Source organism: Stegodyphus dumicola, chromosome 8 (assembly GCF_044657685.1).
Source record: "Stegodyphus dumicola isolate Sdum_Otavi_A_Nest chromosome 8, ASM4465768v1".
NCBI lineage: Eukaryota > Metazoa > Arthropoda > Arachnida > Araneae > Eresidae > Stegodyphus > Stegodyphus dumicola.
The window spans coordinates 21,691,277-21,712,463 of record NC_140775.1 but is presented as its reverse complement, the minus strand read 5'-3'; the positions used below and the strand labels follow the sequence as shown (position 1 = coordinate 21,712,463).

At 35.5% G+C, this 21,187-nt stretch overlaps 1 protein-coding gene across 1 annotated transcript in view; it reads right to left on the bottom strand.

The window, feature by feature from the left end:
• The window catches only part of spir (spire type actin nucleation factor), a 269,005-nt gene that overhangs the window by 32,688 nt on the left and 215,130 nt on the right, over nt 1-21,187 (bottom strand). Inside the window, exons 3-4 of the mRNA XM_085821663.1 lie at nt 6,389-6,676; nt 738-863 (exon numbers count right to left, since the gene is read on the bottom strand). Of these exons, the coding sequence (XP_085677789.1) occupies nt 738-863; nt 6,389-6,676 (414 nt within the window). The remainder of the gene's footprint in view (nt 1-737; nt 864-6,388; nt 6,677-21,187) is intronic.

Below are 21,187 nucleotides of genomic sequence, written 5' to 3'. Positions count from 1 at the left end.
CTAAATACTCCTAAACTATATTACATTAAAGCAAATTTTGATTAAAAAAAACAGGAGAGCTATTAATTTTAATTGTAAGCTAGTTATGTTAATGTAGCTTTTATTTCAGGAATCAATATGTGTAGTTTAAAAAAAGTCAAAATAAATTCACAAATTTTGACTTCTTATTATAGATGAAAATTCTAAAAATTATTTTAAATGGAAATATTTAAGAATTAAAAAGTTCAGATGAATGCATTTAAAAAAACTGGTTTGGAAGTAGGTTCATTTAAATTTAAAATCACGTGAAAAGAGAAAATTTTCATCTAAAATCGCATTAAATTAAAAATTCTATTTAACATTATACGCATACAATCAGTATACGCACACAGCTAACAAGTCTCCATGATAACATTAGAATCAGAGCCAGTTTCAAACATAGGCGACGTGAGCAGCCCCCTTGGGCGCCAACTAAGCTGTTCTCAGAGACCAATTAAATTCCCAAAGTGCGAAATTAATATGTCCAATTAAATGAATGCTTTGAATCATTAATATTTTAATATATAAGGGATAAAAATTGCACTGATAATCTAGGACTCATAAACTGCTGGAACCGGGCTTGATTCGAATCATCACCAGACACTAAATGTGCTTAAATGATATTTAAGCACAATATTCATATAATCTTGTGGAATTTTGAAAGAAATTATTATTTTTTTTAATCAAAGTAGGCGCTCATGAATAGTTAAACAAAATACCTGTGTTCTGTTGTATATATTTTCAAGGAAAGTAGTTAACTCCAGAACTTCTGCTACTAATGCCCGACAGACAGCTTTATAGTGCGGATCTGCTTGTTCAGGACTGGCTAGGTTATTGGCGCATAACTGAAAAATAAAAAAGTATTCTTATTATAACAACACCAAAACAGTGTGCAAATACGAAAGATATATTAAATATTTCACATTTGATATTACGTATAATACACATTTTATTTCAAAATTTGCTGAATTTTGAGTTTGTCACGACATGGTATGTTGGTGCTGCCATCTATTGAGAAAATGTGATTATGACTGAAGTGAAAAATGTAAGAGTTTTCCAGTTGGAACAAAAGCACATCTTATTTTCTAAAGTTCGAAAAGCGAAAGTCCTATAAAAGGCCGGCCGGCATAAAGGAGGGAATAAATAAATAAATAAAGTAACTAATAAAATAATTAATCTTAAAATAATTATTCAAATTAATTATTAATGCAAAAATTAAATTAAATATAAGGGCCAAATAAAAAAATTAACAAACTAAATATACGGAGTCAAATAAAAATTCAACAAACTGTTAAATTAATGATAAATGGTTAAACAAAAAATAAAATATTGGACCTCGTCTTATTTGAGGCTCCGGCTGGAATTACAATTTCACTCAAAAACCAAGAAATAGCTTCGCTGACCTCCGACTGAATTTCAGGCCTGAATGTAAGGTATAATTTACTATTTCCAAGGATGATATACAAAATCCATTCCTTTACAAGCACACTAATGTTAGAAACAGTATGAGAGTATGGAAGAAATTTTAAAGGAGATATGCAGCTTCGGAAAAAAAGAGAGACGAGTCCAGTACTTTCTTACCACGATGCCCTGCCGATATAATTCTAGACGTTAAACAGTATGAAACAGAGGAAAAAAATATCCCTTGAATCCGATCCGATAACATCGTGAGAATAAATGTAAGGCCCTCCTGTGTATAAATGACAATTTTCGTCCCCCTTGTTTGGTACATCGTTAAAAATTTTGCAGGAGCCCTGCGCTAGGAAATCATTTGCGCTAGCACACGCACGATCAAGGCGAACAATTTCAATACTTTCTAAAAAATGAAAGAATCAGAGATTATCAGAAGTTCAGGAGATGCAATTAAGACGGCACTGTTGAAATGTACGTAAAAAACAACTAATGTGGCCAGCACATGAAATTCCGTCAATTCTACATTTTAAATTGAAACTAGCTTTAAATAAAATACTTCCGGTTGATCTCTTGTAAGGAAATTCTAATTTGTTAATCCAATAAATAGAAATGTTTTTAATACGTAATTTTAGTAATACGTAAGTCTGTAATATGTAAATCCCCCAATCCAATTCTAGTCTCTAGTTACAGCATATATTGGGTCAGTCCATAAATTCGTGCGCACTTTTTGGTAAATTGTTAAATAATATAAAAAAACACAATTTAACATTTTAATCAATTATATATTTTCCTCCTTTATCTACAATGTCTCGCCATCGTACAGGCAGCTTTTTTATGCCACTGCTGTAGAAAGACTCTTGTTAAACTTAAAAGTTCATAGTGTACATCCTGTTTAGAATTTAATTTTTTTCCCAGTAAAAAATTTTGTAAGGCACGAAATAAGTGAAAATCACTTGGGGCAATACCTGGAAAGTAAGCAGGATGTGGCAAAAGCTCCCAATTAAATTCACTAATTTTTTGCAGCGTTGTTCGAACCGTATGCGGTCTAGCGTTATCATGGTGAAACAACACTTCCTTGATATTCAACAATCGTGCGCGTTTTTTGATGAATTCTGAGTTTAGACGGCAAAGTTGTTCACTATAAACTTCTGAATTAATCGTTTGGTTTGGTTCTAACAGTTCAAAAAGTCCTGAACGGGGTTCATCATCAATGCTGCTTTTCCAACTTTAAATTTTTAAAATCCTTTCTGGGCAGTCTTTACACTAATAGTGTGTTCACTATGTACACTATTACTTTTTATCGCTGCAAACCTGGCAGATTCACCAGACGAAAATAAAAAATGTAGCACGGCACGTTTGTACTGATTATCTATATTCATCTTCTATGGGTACTAAAATGAATTCGATATTTCCGAAAAATGGTGATGAACTGGATAATATGTTAGTCAAACGATGACAAGTTTTAACAGGTTCAAAATTGTATTGTTTTATTAAATACGTCATAGCGAATTCCACGCATACTCTTAATGCATGGACTGACTCGATATACGTATATTCTCTGCTCCGAGAATGCTATTTGAGTCGTTCTAACAGATTGCCACAATAAAACTTGTTTCACGTCATTAAGAAATTCATATCACTCTAAACTAGTGTGTAAGTGAATTTCACCGATATTTACTATTCATTTACACAGCAACTAATGCTAATTTTTCAAATGAATATATCTGACGATTATATGCTTCTACTCTTAAGCTCCACGTGTTAAGAATTTGACAACAAAAACAAACAAGAACAAGTCTTACCTGACATTATTCGCACATTTTTGAACCAGTAATTTTTGGTAAATACTTGTCTCTGATGAAAATGTCAAAGATGCTACACTTAGAAGAGAAACTATCCATATGATAATAGACTGAATAGCTACTGAAAGTCAGTCAAGTGTAATCACTTAAGTATTCAACGACCCGAGACTAAATAGTATCTTAAATTAAAAACAGCCTTCTTGCAGAGGCTTTGTATTCTTATTTTTTTATGGGTTAAACGTTACATACAAACAATGCATTATTATGGTGCTTCAAATATCATCGTCATCTTTTTAAAGACTGCTGCCTTATTGATAAAATAATCATTAAATGCGGTCAGTCACGGTTGATTAACTAAAGAGAGTGCAAACAACAACAAAATGCTAGCAATCGAAAACGTGGAGATAAATATATTTTTGCCAAGAAGTATTGTATTAAGAATACAAGAAAAATGCTGTATATATTTTACAGTTTATAGACGCAGACTAAAAGATAAAGTGAAAACATTTAAATAAGACCTTTTATAGGTTGATGGGAGATCATTGGTTTGGTTTGGTCTGATTTATTTGATTACGGCAAACCACACGGAGCTATCTCCCTTAGAGGAGGGATGCCTTCGCGGAGGACTTTCTAAGGCAAATGGCTCATACAGACGTTACCATGGGGAATACCACGAAAACGCCGATGCAAACAGCCCGTACGCGGAATCCGAACCTCGGACCGAACTACCAGTGTTCAGAGACGTTACCGCTCGGCCGCTGATGGGCCGCCATAGAAGATTAAATTTTTAATGCAAATATAAATAAAGAATATGAAAGGAGGCGTAACAATATGCTTCCATATGGGCGAAGAATTAATCCCAGCAAAAATTAATTAATAAACAAATAATTCTCGCATTTAACTCAATAAAATATAACTACACTACCTGAATGGACGACTTACTGCTAACTGGGCAGTTTTAAAATACTACTTACTGGACTGAACGTTGAATACTGGGGACCAATGCTTAACAACCGGCAAGTGGCCGAGCGGTAAGATAGCTAAACACTGGCAGTTCGACGCAGGTTTAATTCCTGACTTACTGCATAAGAGTTTTCTTGGTTTTCCTCATTATAACGTGAGTATCAGCCAACTTCCTTTAAAACTTCCATAAAGGAACTTCTCTTCTTAGGCAGAAAGTTCTCGGGTTCTTTAATCCAAGTAATCCAAATCCAAAATAAAAAATCTACAGCGGTATTGCACTTTACAGAATACATTTTTCTATAGCACTTTTATTCTTGTGTGAAGAACAGTCATAAGAGAGTAAATTTGAGTAAATATAATTTAGGAGAATGTAATGTGCTAAGGTTTTACGTTTATAGGAATTTTTCTCACTCCTCCACATTAAAACTCTTTTCAAATTATTTTCCGAGTTACTTCGAGCTACTGTGGAAGATCAATATTTAAATAAATAAAGTCTGTACCAATCTTTTTGGTACATTTTGTATATTTTTATAAAATTAATCATCACTTTAATAAGGTTGTAGAGTCATTATGTTATTTTGAAGCAGAAGATGAGAAAAATCCAATGCCCTCGCCAGGATTCGGATTTCTCGAATACGCGCCGAGTGTGTGAACGTTACACCACGAAGGCACAAAAGATTATTATTTTTCATTTAAGTTTAACCTAAAGACTAAAAGTTTGGTTTGAAGTTTTCCTTTAGGCTTCGTTTCGTTCCGTACTCTCTCAGTCTTATGCAGATTGGAGTGATAAACGACGTAGCTTAAATTGAGAAGACGAATGATTTGTAGTAGGCAGACGTTTGGCTATGTTTCAGTTGTCACGTTTGCCTTTCATTAGAAAACCTCTGCTTGAGTCTGATAGTTTGCAGAATGTTAGCACATTATTGCAGGTTAGTAAATTGGTCTCGATTTAGATTAGGTTGTCCGACCTAAGGATGTTGTAGCTTTGAATACAAGTACTTGTACTTTATCCAATCGAATCCAATCCAGTTATTTGCTGGTAAGTCAAAAAGATTAATTTTGTTATTTAGATCTCACAAGTAGTAAAGATAAGGTAGATTTTACGCGCTTGTGTGTTCATATATTCACAAACTATTTAAGCAGTAATTCGCAAGACAACTTTAGGGTAATGTCTGAGAGGCGAAAGTTTGATTCAGGTACGCAAGTTAGTTAGGAAGGTTTGGTTTGGTTTGGTTTATTTAATTACGGCAAAGCACACTAGGGCTATCTGCCTAAGGGGAGGGATGCCTTCGTGGAGGACTTTCTAAGGGAAACTGGCTCGTTTACACGCTACACATGGGGAAAACCACGAAAACGCCCATGCAGCCAGCCCGTTCGCGGGATTCGAACCTCGGACCGAACTACCAGTGTTCAGCGACTTTACCGCTCGGCCGCTGGTGGGCCAGTTAGTTAGGAAGACCTTTCTGTTATAAGCGTAGTGACGTATTCTTAGAGGCCAAAGGTCACGAAATTATATTTAAGTTCTGAAAAAGTAATTTTAAGGTCTCATCTGCGATTCTGCAGCATTTATTAAGTATGAATAGAAAGGTATAACTGAATTTCAACTCCATTTGCATGCAAGTCAAATTATGGCTCATTAAATGTTTTGCGCCTTATGTGCGATGACTACATTGTTAAGCTATCCAGCTTAGCAACTACTTATTACCCGTTACCCTTGCCTTGCTCCTGTCTGGCAGCTGCATCTCGAGATTGCAGCCCTGATCGGTATAATGGTTAATGTTCCTAGTTGCTGTATCGTTAGTTGTTGCTGTTTCTGGCTCGAATTCCGGAGAAAGCATGCATGTTTGTGTGTACCATCTGAAGGGTATGTCATCACTCAAAATTCACAACGAGCTAAATTCCTCTCGTGTACTTTGGTGGTAGAGTAAGTACGCCTTGGACCATCCCTCGGGTATTCTCCATCTAAACTGGGGCGGAGTTCAACCACTAGTGCGGCAGAACTACGCCTGTACGGCAATGGTAAAGTTCTATTCTAGTGTCGCATCCCATTTATCTCTATTTGCATCTCAAGATTCAGATCTTGAGAAAGTCTTCTCGAGATCCAAAATTGCCTGTCGTCAAGGTCCAGAATAGTATTAAAGTTACTTCATTTTTAAGAAATGCCTGGTTTAAAAAAAAAAAAAAAACCTCACCTCCATGACTTGGATAAAGGATAGCCCCTTGTGATGCTTCACGTCAATATCGGCATCGTCGCTGGCGTGTAGGATGTGGTCATCCTCTCCTGAGTCTTGCTCGATGCCCTCGTCAGCATTCTGGGAAGAGGAGTCTGTTTCCTCACAAGAGTCGTTCCCGGTGAAGGAATGAGCGGAAGTCATCCTCTCGATGAGAGACTCCAACGGACGGCTCAACTTTCGTTCCTCTTCCATGGGCATCAGGTAATCGAGGGCGTTGAAAACTATCATACCTAAGGTGGCCACCAACTGCAAAGAAGTAACAACAATTTTCAGTACAATTATGCTGCATTTAGTTATAAATAATCTATTCATTCCATTTGGGAATAAGTGGCAAAAGTGAAGCAAATATTTTGATGAATAATAAAACTGAAAGGGCACCAGCATTCGAAACTGAAATATTGAGAGAGAAAGATCTAAAGTTATATTTAAAAATATCTGAAAATTTTCCTGATTTAACAGCGCTCACTGTGTTTGGGACGGAGAAAGCAGTTAAAATTTCTGTAAGGAATTATCGCATTCCTCTGTGCATATCTCGTGGTGTAACTGGTTACCATGTTCAGCTAGTAGTTAGAAGATAAGTGATTCGAATCCCGATGAGCATGCTGCTGAGTTTTCATGTCTTCTGTTAAAAAAATTTTAATAGATTTTATATTTCTATGAAAAAAACTTAGCCTTAGAAGCCAATCACGCAAAAGCTAGAAATAGCGGTACAGAGAAGAAAGAATTATATTCGATAAATTCTAGACGCAGTACTGTCTGTTGTAGGAATTAAATATTTATCTTGGCTAAAACCTTCCGGGTGATTTATCCGTCCAAAGACTTAATAATACATTTCAATAGTTTATTTTTGAGGGAAGTAATTAAATTTTAATTTGCAAACAAACTGTCAGTGTAATCTCTTATTTCCGACCAGATTGCATAGGCGACAAATAACTTCTGCAACAAAAATATTTATATAAAATTATACCACGGAAGTTGTTGCTTAATTTCCAATAAAATTCTTTTACTTGATTCTGTAAACCATAGAAAGTACTGCTACGTGCGTACGGGTTCGTAGTACATTGAATACACACCAAACTGATGACAGCTTGATAAAGTTTATTTTTACCAAAGGAAACACTTTACAGTTCTGGAACTTTTCACACAAAAGCACTCGTCCAGCTCTTCTCAGTATCATACAGCCCAATCTGTAGTTACTTTACAAACTACTAAGAACGTTAACACGTTGAAAAAAGCGCCACGTCAGCCATCTGTGGCTGACACTAGATTTTCCGTTTAGGTCGCGTCAGCCATCTGCGGCTGACACTAGATTTTCCGTTTAGGCCGCATGAGCCATCTGTGGCTCGTGGCTCACTCTAGAATTTCCGTTTAGGCCGCGTCAGACATCTGTGGCTGACACTAGATTTTCCGTTTAGGCTGCGTCAGCTATCCTTGGCTGACACTAGATTTTCCGTTTAAGCCGCGTCAGCCATCTGTGACTGCACTAAACTTTCCGTTTAGGTCGCGTCTGCCATTTGTGGCTGACACTAGACCTTTTCGTTTAGGCCGCGTCGACCGCCGCTGGCTGACAGCGTGTAACATGATATATAACTATAAAATTTACATTGTTTTATGAAATTACACAAAATTTATTTAAAATTTACTTCATTTTGATTCATGATTTGATTTTGATTCATTCGATTTCATTGAAACACAGTAAACATAAAAACGGTTCTCCATTACAGCTATTACAAAATGTGAAAACACTCTTTTAGTCTTTCTACCAGCTTCTGTTGCATTTTTATCATAACATAATTTACAATATTTTCGTACTTCAGAGGCTTTTCCCGGTTTTCTTCGGAGTTTATGTTGTCGTTTTCTAGATATTGCATTTTTGTTCGACGGAATGTCTTCTTTTTCACAACTTGTTGCTATCTTCTACCGCGATCCGAATCACTGGCCCTACAATACCAGCGCTTTTAAGCAAAGCTTGCGGCCTGAAAGGGATTGCCTAAAACATACGCGTGGCGCTCAGCGTGTTAAACACAATGTAATGCAAAGCGCTTCTAAAAGACGGAGCTCTCGCGGATATCTCAGTACTTCGAAGTCGCTCTGAACTAATAGCTGAGAAACTGATGTTCTCTCCGGTATTATATAGTGCCCCCCCCCCTCCGCCGTTGAGAAATTTTTAGTACCTTCCACTTCTCGAAATTACTGAAAGGCATACAAGGACCGGATACGGTTGCAGTTACATACAGGGATCAATTACAGTTATTCAGTTACAGAGCCAATTATAGTTATACAGGTACTGTACCAAAATCTCGTCAAATGGTCACCAAGTTTGGCGATTATTGATGATTTTTCGCCAAATTTGGAGACAAAAATTAGTCGCCAAAACCCATCGCTAGCTGGGCGATATCAGCCATTCATTCAATGTTAAATAGACGTACCCCTTTAAATCTTACTTCTCCTGCAAAGAGTTATCTCTTTAAAGCATTTCGTTTTACATTATACCAAAAATACTACAATCTCACATATAATTTCATTAAAGTTATTTACATATATACAAAATACGTAACAGTATTGTACAGTCATTAAGGTACATTGATAGTGGAATGCTAAAAATGTGCAATGTTCTTGCCGGGACTCGAACTCAAGAGCCCCCGAATGCACTTAAAAAACTTTGTACACTCCCTTTCTTTAAAGGATGACTAGGAATTAGGAGACCCAATCGCCAAATGTTGGCGGTGACAAATTATCGTTTATCATCGTTTTACTCGGGCGCCAATTGTAGAGACTTTTGAGAATTTTTCGATATCACGAAACTGATGAAATACGTCTTTATGCGGCCTTAATTTCGTAACCGTTGATCATAGGCATATCTATCCAATTACAAAAATGCTTTAAATGATACATATATCTATGTTTTGGTATACATTAATTTTAAAAAAATTGCCTAAAACTATGAAATTAAATTTTTTATAATGTCCTCCGATCAATATAGTTGTTTTCGTAAGAGTTTGTTACATATTCGAAACAATTTGACTCTCGAACGACAAAAACAGACAGACATATTTGGCACTTTTATGGGTTTTAAGGCGTCAGAAAGTTAAATGCTTTGCCTTCTTATAGGGGTTAGTTAAAAACTAAATTAGGCTAATTAAAAATATTTTTCTTTAATATCATTCGGTGATATTTCTTTGCGATTTACCAGCAAGTAATATCCTTAATTTTTAATTTTGCTACATTTAGAATGTTGAAAGCTTTTCTAAGATTTCAGATGCCAAAAATGAGTTGATAATATTTACATCCAATTTTTATTGCCTAAAATCATAATCCAATAATCACGTCAAAATATTCACTGGCCTAGAAATACTTTTCACTTTTAACGTATGCAAAATACGTTAAAAGTTGTCAATGTGCTAATACTTTAAGCGAGTCACTATTTGTGAAGAATATGAATTTTGTACGAGTCTGTGAATACAATTTCTTTTAAAAAATTGTATTGATCAAAACTTTCTGTACAACAGTGCTCATAATTTAAACTATTAATTTTAAAAAACATTTTACTTAACTGATATTTCATTTTAGTTGTTGTTGTTGCTAATGATCACTTGTCTGACCTATAGCTAGCTCAAGCCCACGAAATTCCTCGTGGTAAGAAGCGCAAGTTTACGAATGTCGTTGGCAACCAGCCTTGAGTGACAATGCGATTTAGCTCAGTTCCACCCCCAAATTTTGATGGAGAGCACCCAGGGGGATATGTCCGAGGGTCTCCCGCAACTCTTCCCTTACCATAACCTCTCGAGAGGACTCGCCGCATATTTGGAGTGTCCTCATGCCAGATGGACATTTACAAACATCCACGCCTTCTCCGTTCCACTTCTCCATGAATGTTGGATTACTTAAATGATGACAAAGACTCGAAAAGTATCTGCCAACCGGTTGGGTGGCTTCATTTTAGTTGCATACAGATTTGTATATTTCGCTCTTCAGTTTGCGCAGGATTCCAGAATTCTCAGAAAGCCTAATGTGAAACTTTAAAATCAAATCTCTCGGTCAATTTTTGTCATATGCGAATCAAATTTTAACAGTAGTTGAACAAAACAGAATACTCGGGTAATTTTTATATAAGAAATGAAATACAGAGAGTATAATAAACAATTCAGTCTTTGCAGAAATAATAAAGAGACTATTTTGAATTAAATTCATCAAAAGATTACCTAGTAAATTTTTATTCATGAGCAAGATAAAGATAATTACGTATTTTTTGTTTACCACGGTCTAATTTGATTAATAATAGTCAAAACAAGCAAAAACGAACCACCCGAAGGTAATAACAACATGTAAGTTACCTCATGCACACGATTTTCAGGGCAAGGGTTTTAAATATCATCTTACGAAATAAAACTAAAAAATGGATAAATTTGTGAATGAATATATGATGGAGACCTTTTCATAGCGAATCGAGGTCGAAAACGAATCGGTGAGACAATAAAAGCAAAGAAAGACCTTGTTTCAATAACATCCATCAAGCGAGAAAAAAGCTTTCGAAATCAATGTTATCGTTAGGCACGCAGCGCCTGGTCCAACCGTAGGTGGAACGTGTGGGTTGCAACTCAAACTCTGTTTCATCAGATCCCCACCCTTAAAAGCCGACTGAAGACAGACCTTCAAAATCCTCCTACAGGTACCGCAGGAACGTACGTAGGTAATCAGGTAGGATTTAAACTTACGATAAAGAAACAGAGGTAACATAAAAATGCAAAACAAAGTACCGGAATATAAATTATAGTCAAGATAATGCTATAATAAAATAAGGTATTAAAATATTCTACAACCTATTTAAAAAACCAGCTTGAAAAAAAAAATCTTTGTACAAAGCATACATCTGTTTATATACTGTAAACCATATATTGTAAAATATTGTATGTATTTATAGCACTATATACAGGCTCTTCGAGAATGAATGTTGAATTACTTAAATGATGACAAAGCACTCGAAAACTGTTTGCCAAAGAGGAAGGATACCTTCGTAGAGGATTGTTTGGGGAAACTGGTTCTGATTTATGTTACATATTGGGAAAACCACAAAAACTGCCATGCAGCCAGTCCATTCGCCAGGATTTGAACCCGGGCTAAACTAACCAGAGATTTTACTTCCGACAGAGGGTGGGGAATGAATGGTGGAATTTTATGAAGCCTTTGTGAAGTGTGCGATTATGTAAAATGGACTGTAAATGCTTTTATTTAATTCAGTTATTCAGTCACGAAATAAATTAATAAATCTGAATAACTGCATCATCCATAACGCGAATGGCACAGCGATATTCAGTTTCGGTCCACGCTACGGCAAAAACGTGTAGTATAATGCTTGCAATTGCTCGTGTGATTCTTTTCTTCAGATGGTTAAGATTCCGAATTCTTTCACTGATAACATCTTTTTTGACGAAGCACCAGAGGAAGAAGTTTACGGATTTAACTTTCTTGGGAACCACAGGATAGGTTCATTTCTGCCAGTTTACCGTTCAGAAAATCAACGATTTAATATGTCTCACGTATGCTTCGCAAAATGGATCGATGTCCAAATTTTGAACATTTTTTGAAAAATTTGGAACTCGGGTTTTCCATTTTTATTGGCTAGGTTAGAAGAAATAAAAAAAAAAAAAAGCCTATAGCATTTCGAAGTGTACAGAAGTTGATATTTGTTTCGCCAAAGAATAAAGCGGCAGAATTCCCGTCATTCACTACCATGCATCATACTTTAGGAGCTTCATGTCTTTTGTAATTTTATACTTGTTGTCTACATAAAAGGACTTTTCATCCATTTGACGTAAAACATATGAAGCCCAACAAAGGCCGAGCAGTAAAGTCGGTAAACACTGGAAGTTCGATCCGGGGATCGAATCCCGACGAACGGGTTGGCTGCGGGGGCGTTTTTATGGTTTCTCCATGTAGTTTCGCTTAGAAAGCCGTCCACGAACGCCTCCCCCCCTAAGCAGATAACCTTTGTGCGATTTGCTGTATTCAAATGATCAAATAAAAACGTAAAACATAAGATGTCGTGAAATCCCTTTATTTATTTTCGGAGATCATACACATGCTGTGAAGGCCCACCAGGAGCCGAATTCGCTGATCGTCGAACTCTAGCAATTTGAGCAGTGTTCAAATCCCAGCACAATGGGCTGCCTGCTTGGGAGTTTTCTGTTTTTCTCATGTATAATATCAATATGAGCCAGTTTCCCTTAATATGTTCTCCACGACGACATGCCTTTCCTCATGCAGATAGTCCTTGTGTGTCATGCTAAAGGTCAAGTAACCTCTATGCCATAGGAACCATTTATATAACGCAATACACATTTAGGATTACTTTGATGCAAATAACTGCAATCTATTGTACATCTATTGCGCAACCCATGCGTGAGTAATTTAGATAAAGCCTAAAATCGTGATAAATACTACTTTAAGTGGGGCTTTTAGGGATATGAAAATAAATCTATACGTTACCAAGGAGGCAAGGGGGGTAGCTTGCATCTTGATATGGCTCTCAGTCCCTTTCATCGTGAGATATTGGACGTGGTTTCTGATATTTGTATTTTGCATGAGTCGTAATTACCCACATTGGTAATTTTTTCAACTTTTAATTCTTCATGTCTTTTGTAATTTTATACTTCCTGTCTTTTGTTTTATAGCAAATATATTTCTTGATAACTTATAATTTCTCCTAAACATTTTATTAAAATTACGAGCAATGATTGTAGAAAAGTTGTTTTTTGAAACTTCGTTAAAGCGTTTCAATTATCAACCAAGACAGCAACAGATATCAAAATTTGTATTTTACAGAGCATTTTGTTTTAACCATTCACTCAGGCAGTTTGTTTACACACTCCTAGCATATGTGTGCAAATTCTCAGCTTATAAAGCAGAGCGCACTATAAATATTTTTTTTATATTTATTATTCATAATTTTTTGTCTTTGAATGCATACGTATTTGCATACGATTTGTACAATTTTAAGTATGCGTAATCCCTCTTTTAAACTATTTACGTTTTAAACAAGCATTTTTTATTGCATGTGCAGATATTAGTTAATAATTTCTGAAATACAAATATTTTTTTTCTTCGTCCAGCCATATAAGGTGCTGGAGAGACGAAACGAACGAAAACCTTACGTAAGCGTCTTTGATCACAAGACAGCATTTTCCTCCAGTAAGAGGGTCAAGGTAATATGAAAGTCGATATAGAAAGATAAAACAACAAAAAGCTAAGGTCACAAGATATGCGAAAGGGAAATTAAGAAAGAAAAAGGTCAAGTCCATCACCAATCAACAATATTGATTTGCATTACCTGAATAAAAACAACTGAACCAAGAAATTCTGTCATAAGAGAAAAACTTTTATGACAACAAATTTAAACTGTTTCAGAGTTCACCGAAAACATATTGCTGATATGTTTATACAATAAAATGATATATACAATAAAGTGAAAAATCGTTAAGCATATCGCACTAATTATTTTCCTTTTCTGTTGCATGTCATTTTATAAACAGAAAATACAACCAAATAATAAGCTGTACGCGCACTAAAACGTATCTAGAACAAAGGAGAATCACATTATACTATGTATCGCGGTATTTTTACCAACTGAATAGTCAATATATAATATAAATTATCTTATAAGGTTGCCTGTCGCACCATTGCGTTCAGTTTCAAATCAAGGCTAAAGCACACAGTGAGTTACGAAATGAAGGTACTTAAAATCAGTTGATTTGAAAATCCTTTCAAGAGGTTGGTGACATCAGATGAGGGGTTGGGTTTTGATTTGATCCCATGAGATATTCTCGACTGGGATAGACTTTAGGTAGATATCCCTCGTGTACTGTGCCCTGTGTAATCCAATCAGTGATAATTATCACATATAATCACTGATTATATGTACATATGTGATTAGTATAATTTCTCAAAACCTTTGAGATTTAAAATTTATGATACAATCTACTAAATGGATTTGTTCCTGAAGTAATTTTTTTCCATGACCGATGAATTTGTAAAGCATATATTCAAAGTACTTAAAAGGTAGCATAAAAATTTTGCCGAAGAGCAAATGCGGACTTGGAAGATGTACATAAGGTGTGCCCGTGTCATAAAGCAACGAAAACTATCAGGTATAATACAAACAAAAATTTCATTTTTTTAAAGAGAAACACATTCCCATTTGAAATTGGGGAAATTTATTTATAAAGTACATGACTACAAAGCTGCTGAGGAAATCATATTCGCTGATTGGTTATTTTAATAAGGCAAAGCACAGGAGAGCTATCTACCTAAGGAGAGGGATAGCTTTGGGGAGAATTTTCTAACAGAAATTAACTCGTATTGACGTTACACACAGAGAAACAACGAAAGCCAGGCATGCAGCAAACCCTTTCACCCGGGATCGAACTTCCAGTATTCAGCGGTCTTATCCACTCGGACACTGGTAGAGCCACTGATAAGGTCATATTGAATTTAATACTGTGTATTGAAACGTTAAGTTTTGTTTTGCATTTACAAATTAATAAAAATCCTTCATTTATTGCTATTTATTTCTTATCAACGTACAAAGTTTTATATCCTCTTTTGAAATGAATGTGATGATAAAATGAATCCTATGAAAAAATTTGTACTTTGCGAATGGCAAAAAATTAAAAATTTTAAATAAACATTTTAGAGTTCGCATTTTGTTTCAGTCATTTAAAAATAATGCTATTAAAGAACCCCCGAAACAGACATAATTTTAATTCTCACAGAAAATACGCTTAATCAATTTTAAATCCTGTTCAGCCATTCCTAAGATATGTGATTAATTTATTAGTTGATTTTTTTGATTAAAGCAAAATATGTGAGGGCTGTGTGCCTTAAAAGAAATGGAAGCCTTTCCAAGAGAAACTGCTCGTATTCCTGGTACACATGATAAAAATATTACGCAACGAATTTGTTCGCCTGGAACCCACCGAGACAAATAATCAGCGATCAGCTGCCCTTGGTGGATGTAATCTTGATAAGTACATATATTTACATTAATTTGATTTATGAATTGCCTAAAATAAATTTATTAGAAGTAATAAAATTTAACTTTCCAACTGAATTTAATAGATTACCTAAAGTATAAATGTAATAATAACAATTCAGCAGTAAGTGCAATTAAAGGACTCACATTTTTTTTAAACTTTCGCACTGGAGGTCACCAACTCACGTACAAATATACACGAAACTAGCTCGTATAAACGTTACACATGGGGAAAACTACGAAAACGCTCATGCAACCATTCCATTCGCGGGATTTGAACCTGGGACCGAACAACCAATGTTCAGAGACTTTACCGCTCGGCCGCTGGTGGGCCTCATTCAGGAAGGAACATTGCTGCACGTTACGTTTATAAATATCTCTTGTTCTCGACTTTTGGAAAGAATCGAGTGAAAAGCCATGGCTTTAAACATACATAACTATATAAATCTTTCAACTTGAAATTCTGCAATTTTCAGTTATGATGAAGTCACAGGTATGCAGAGATCACTCAACATCATCTTAACTTTTAAAAGGGAGTAACAGTAGTATGCATCAAATGACATTAAAAAACGCTCTATTTCCTGTATCCATATGTCTTAGTTAGTGTCTTTAGCCAGAAATAAATGTGTGAATTATCTCACTTGTCTGACAGTAACATAAGAATAAGCCCATGAAATTCATTATTGCAAAGTGTGCAAGATCACGCCTGTCTTTGGCAAGAGCCTTCTCCGAGATTCGAACCCGGGCCCTTCGGTACGGCAGTCAGCGTCGCTAAGTGCCGTCCCGGTTGGGAGCCAATACATAGAACGATGAGAAAGAAAATACATAGAAATGGTGATTCTATTGAACATTTTATAGATGCTTGTGAGATATTTTAAGCTCTTTTACGGGCGTGGTACCATCTGTAGGATACGATTATAGTTTAAAAAACAGCGGAATAAAGTTGCACAATCTCCATCAATTTAATACGAGTTTCCGTAATGGTTAAGTCATTAACATAAGTTCATTTAAATACGAAGTTTCTGCTTATAAATATTTATTGATTTTTGAATAATCTTGTGTATAAGACACTAAACTATTTCCTTGATTTTAACAATAATTTTAGATTTATACTTTTAATTGAACTACTTTCGTTTGACATACTCGAATTAAAAGATGAAATTCTGATTTTTAGCAAAAATAATTTCACCTTTTCTCAATGTCATATTTTAGATGTTTATAAAAACTGCCGGTCATACACACAAACATCACCAAAGAAAAACCCAAATCGCATTACCTATGAATCCCGTAAATGGAGTTTAATGCAAATACAAATATGTTTGCATTAAACTTTTGACATAGAATTTATGATTCATTGAACTTCTTTTGCCTATGCAGAAAACAAGAAAGAAGAAAGATAATCGATTATTATCTCTTCATAATTGTATTTGCGTATTTTTGTTGGTAAAAACACAGTGTGAGACAAGCTAAAGTTAAACTAGTTCCAATTTTTAATCCGATTATATAAATAATAATAAAAATATAGCATTCTAGTCTACAACAATGTATTCGATACATAAACAACACATACATTTAATGCATGCTACATTTTTAGCAATCAGAGCGATAAAATTATACACATGTTCACTGTAATAAGTTATTTATTTAAGTTTTCGGTTCTCCTTCGAATTTTTGCACGTTTATTATGCATTTTAAGCTATATGCTACAGGAAAAAACTGGGTCTGTTGTCTGAAAAATAGTGTTTTAGTAGCTGTAGTCTGTTGTCTGAAAAAATAGTATTTTGGCTTTAAGAAAACACATTTCTTTAAGCAATTTATTAAATTTAATACAAGATTTTATAGAAGGAGTAAATCAATAGATGCAAAAAAAAAGTACATTAAAAAATGTATGCATTCCGATTTTGGTTTGTAAACCCATTAATGGAGTAGATTCTTTTACTCTAATCTTAGTCAGTAAGTACATTTACATCATTAATATTACTTCCGTTTAGGTCAGTAAAATACTTACTATTATTCTACATTCATGTCCATAAATTAAGGATAATTCAAAGTCACGCGGAAATCGAACTCTAAAATAAATATATCATCTGTAAAATCACTACACACATCTTCAAGAATCATATGCGAATTTCAGGAAGTAACCACATGACACCGATGGTTCGTCACAATGACGAGAGTGTAAGAGAGTGATATATAAGGAATACAGGCAAAGAAGTAAAATTGTTCGCAGGCGCTTTGTAAGTATTTCAGTGAAATAACCGAATAGTTATGACACAAAGGACGCATTTGGACGATTTTTTACGTGGTAGAATTATCGGCCGTCTGGAATGTGGGTGTACCCAACTGGAAGTATCATACGAACTTGGAATTGTCCAGAATGTCATCTCCAGGCTTTGGCAACGATTTCAAGATGATGGTAATGTGAGTAGACGTTAGAGCACAGGTCGCCCCAGAGTTACAACGCCGAACGAGGACCGATATTTGGCAGTTACTGCCAAAAGAAACAGGCGGAGCACAGCCTCAGACCTGTCTCGTCAGCTCTCTTCAGTCACTGGTACGACAATTTTAAGGCAGACCGTGTACAGACACTTAGGGCAGATTGGTCTATATGCTCGTAGACCTGTCAGATGCGTTTCATTTACTGCAACTCACTTTCGCCTGCGGTTAGCCTGGAGTAGAGAGCATGCATTGTGGACACCGCAACAGTGGGCTTGTGTGATGTTTTCCGACGAGTCCAGGTTTAGCTTGAAGTCTGATTCTCGCCGGACTTTCATATGGAGAGCTTTAGGTACCCGTTACCACCAAGAAAACATCATTGAACGACACCGTTACGGTGGTGCAGGAGTGCTTGTTTGGGGTGGAATTATTCTGGGTTCCAGAACTGACCTGCATGTTCAAATTGGAACCATGACAAGTCAAATCTACCGGAACGTCATTCTGGAACAACATGTACGTTTGTTTCGGGGCGCCATAGGCGCACAATTTGTGTTTATGGATGACAACGCCCGTCCTCACCGTGCAAACATCGTAAGCGAATGCCTTCAATCGGAGGATATCACCCGTACGGACTGGCCAACATTCTCACCGGACTTGAATCCAGTAGAGGTCGTGTGGGACATGCTTGGCCGACGAGTTGCAGCCCGTCAGCCTCCTCCTACATGTCTACGGCAACTTCGGACAGCATTGCTTTTTGAGTGGTGTAATATTCCCCAAGATCAGATCGATAATTTGATAGTCAGCATGCCTAGGCGTTGTACGGACTGTATTGCATCGTCTGGGAGAGATACAATGTATTAACCATTATACCAACTATGTAATATTTTTTTTTTTTTTTTGTAATTTTTTCCAGGGAGGAAAAATCGTTAATTTTTTTAATAATATCAAACATATAGCATCTTTTTTTGCTCTTTACCTTTTGTTTAATAAATAAGCTTTACAAATAAGTTAAATTTGTTTTGCTTCTAACTCTTCCTTTGCCTGATTTTGCATTATCCTTAATTTATGGACATGAGTGTAAAACAAAGCCAATCAGCGACGGAGTGTTAAAGTCGCTGAACACTGGTATTTTCGACCTGGGTTCCATTCCAGGCGAACGGGCTGGCTGCATGGCCGTTTTCGTGGTTTTTCCCCAAGTATAACGTGTATACGAGTCAGCTTCCCTTAGAGAGTCCTCGACGAAGACATCCCTCCCCTTAGGCAGATACCCGTAGCGTGCTTTGCTAAAAACAATTAAACCAAACCTAAACTAACACAAAATATATGCGCCTTGGCATGAAAATGCAGGTATCACTTGCTTTTTGAATGACCTCATTTTCCAACAATCTGCTCTTTCAATTCATATGCTTAATAGTCTTCTGTCTTTCAAACTAATCCTACGGAGCTTCTTAAATTAAAGCTGTATTTTTTTGCAATATTTTTGTCGTTTTGCATATATACAGGTTATTAATTAATTTGTATATGTTATATGTAATGAATGATTTGTTTTTCTTAAAAATTAATGGTTGTTAAATTAGTAATGTGTCTTTCTACAAAAGAGATATATTTAGAAAAAGTTTTGGTTTTCGATAATGCTTAGGTCCCTAATCTTCCAAACAGGCGGAAAATAAGTTTAGAAAAAAGCTGTCAAAAATCGGAAATGTGGCCGCATTTCAATAATTTCTAGTTTTCCAACAACACATTCTCCCTATTGCCTAGCCATATACTGAAACTGGCTGAAAAACGTATAAAGTATTATAATTGGTCAAATGTAGCACTGCAGTTACCTTAAATTCAAGTAAAATATAGTATTTCCGATCTTTTGAGGTCATTATTATTTTTCTTTCATCGAGAACTTTTCTTTCTGTTATCAATAAAAGTAAAATTCTTTCAATGTTTTAAACTCTTGTTGATGCCTTTCATGAAATTTTCAATTATAGGTTAAATCCAATCTTAAGCGAATTTTGTAACTTTTCTTTCCTGTGACAGGTATGCAATTAATTTGGGAAAATCTGGCAGAGGTGTAAACAATGGAGTTTATCCCCGCATTTTTATTATTATTTTCGTCAATACAAATTCGTAACAGGATTTATGCAATAACAAGAACAATGACTGATGACACAGGTATAGAACAAAAGCAAAACTTGGGGTCTAAGCCGGGAATAAATGAGATTACATCATGAAAAATGAAAACGTTTGCAAATATTTTTATTCATATTTCTCCGTACTTAATAAGCTTAAAACTTTCAGTTAAAATACATTAATAGCATAAAATATTTAAAATATTCTGTTTAGTGAAATTTTCATCATTATAAATCTGATTCTGTGCTTAAAGAATTGATAAAATAACTTCTTACCGTTATAAAAAAAAATAAACATATATACCTAAGGTAAAGAAATGAAAAAAGCTGACTTTGGTTAATAGCATTTTCTACTCAAGGTTACTTTCCAAATACTTTTATTACTAGATTTTGATTGATTAGTTCATTAAACCACTTACTATTACGGCGGCTAAGCAGGCTAACATAGAAATTCACCACAAGTTTATCATTCCGGGGGGAAAAAGAAAAGTTTCTCATGAAACTTTTAAATATCTTGTAAAGGCATTAGGCTATTTTGAAGCCGGAGATAAGAATAATGTGCAATGCCCTCGCCGGAACTCGAACCTGGATTTCCCGAATACGCGTCCTGTGTGCTACCGTTACATCACGAAGGCATGCTTAAATAAGGCAGAAAATCCTCCCTTTAATGGGCGATTGGGGATTAGGAGACTCAATCTCAAAATCCTGGTGGTGACGAATTATTGTCCACCCCCTTTTTTTAGTTTGGGAGCCACTGTAGAATCATTATTATTATTATTATTATTATTATTTTTTTTTTTTATGGATGCAAGAGACGTGAACAACGTGCAATGCCCTCACTGGGACTCTCGAACCTTGGACTTTTCTAATACGTTCCAAACATGCTACCGTTACACCACGAAGGCTTGTTGGAAGGAGGAGAAATAGCTCATAATCTGTTTTCAGCTTTATTAATTTTCCACACTGCTAATTTCACATTACATCCCGGTGTCCGATTCGGAAGGATCTCTTGCACTTTTATGGAACATCTGAATATCGATAAGATGTTGCCCTTTTTTGACACATTTGAATTTTTTCAGACATGACAAAATGCAAACAAGAAGAAATTGCGTAAAAATCCTATACCTGCTATCACGCTGTTCATGTGTCTGCCACATAACGCAATATAAGAAA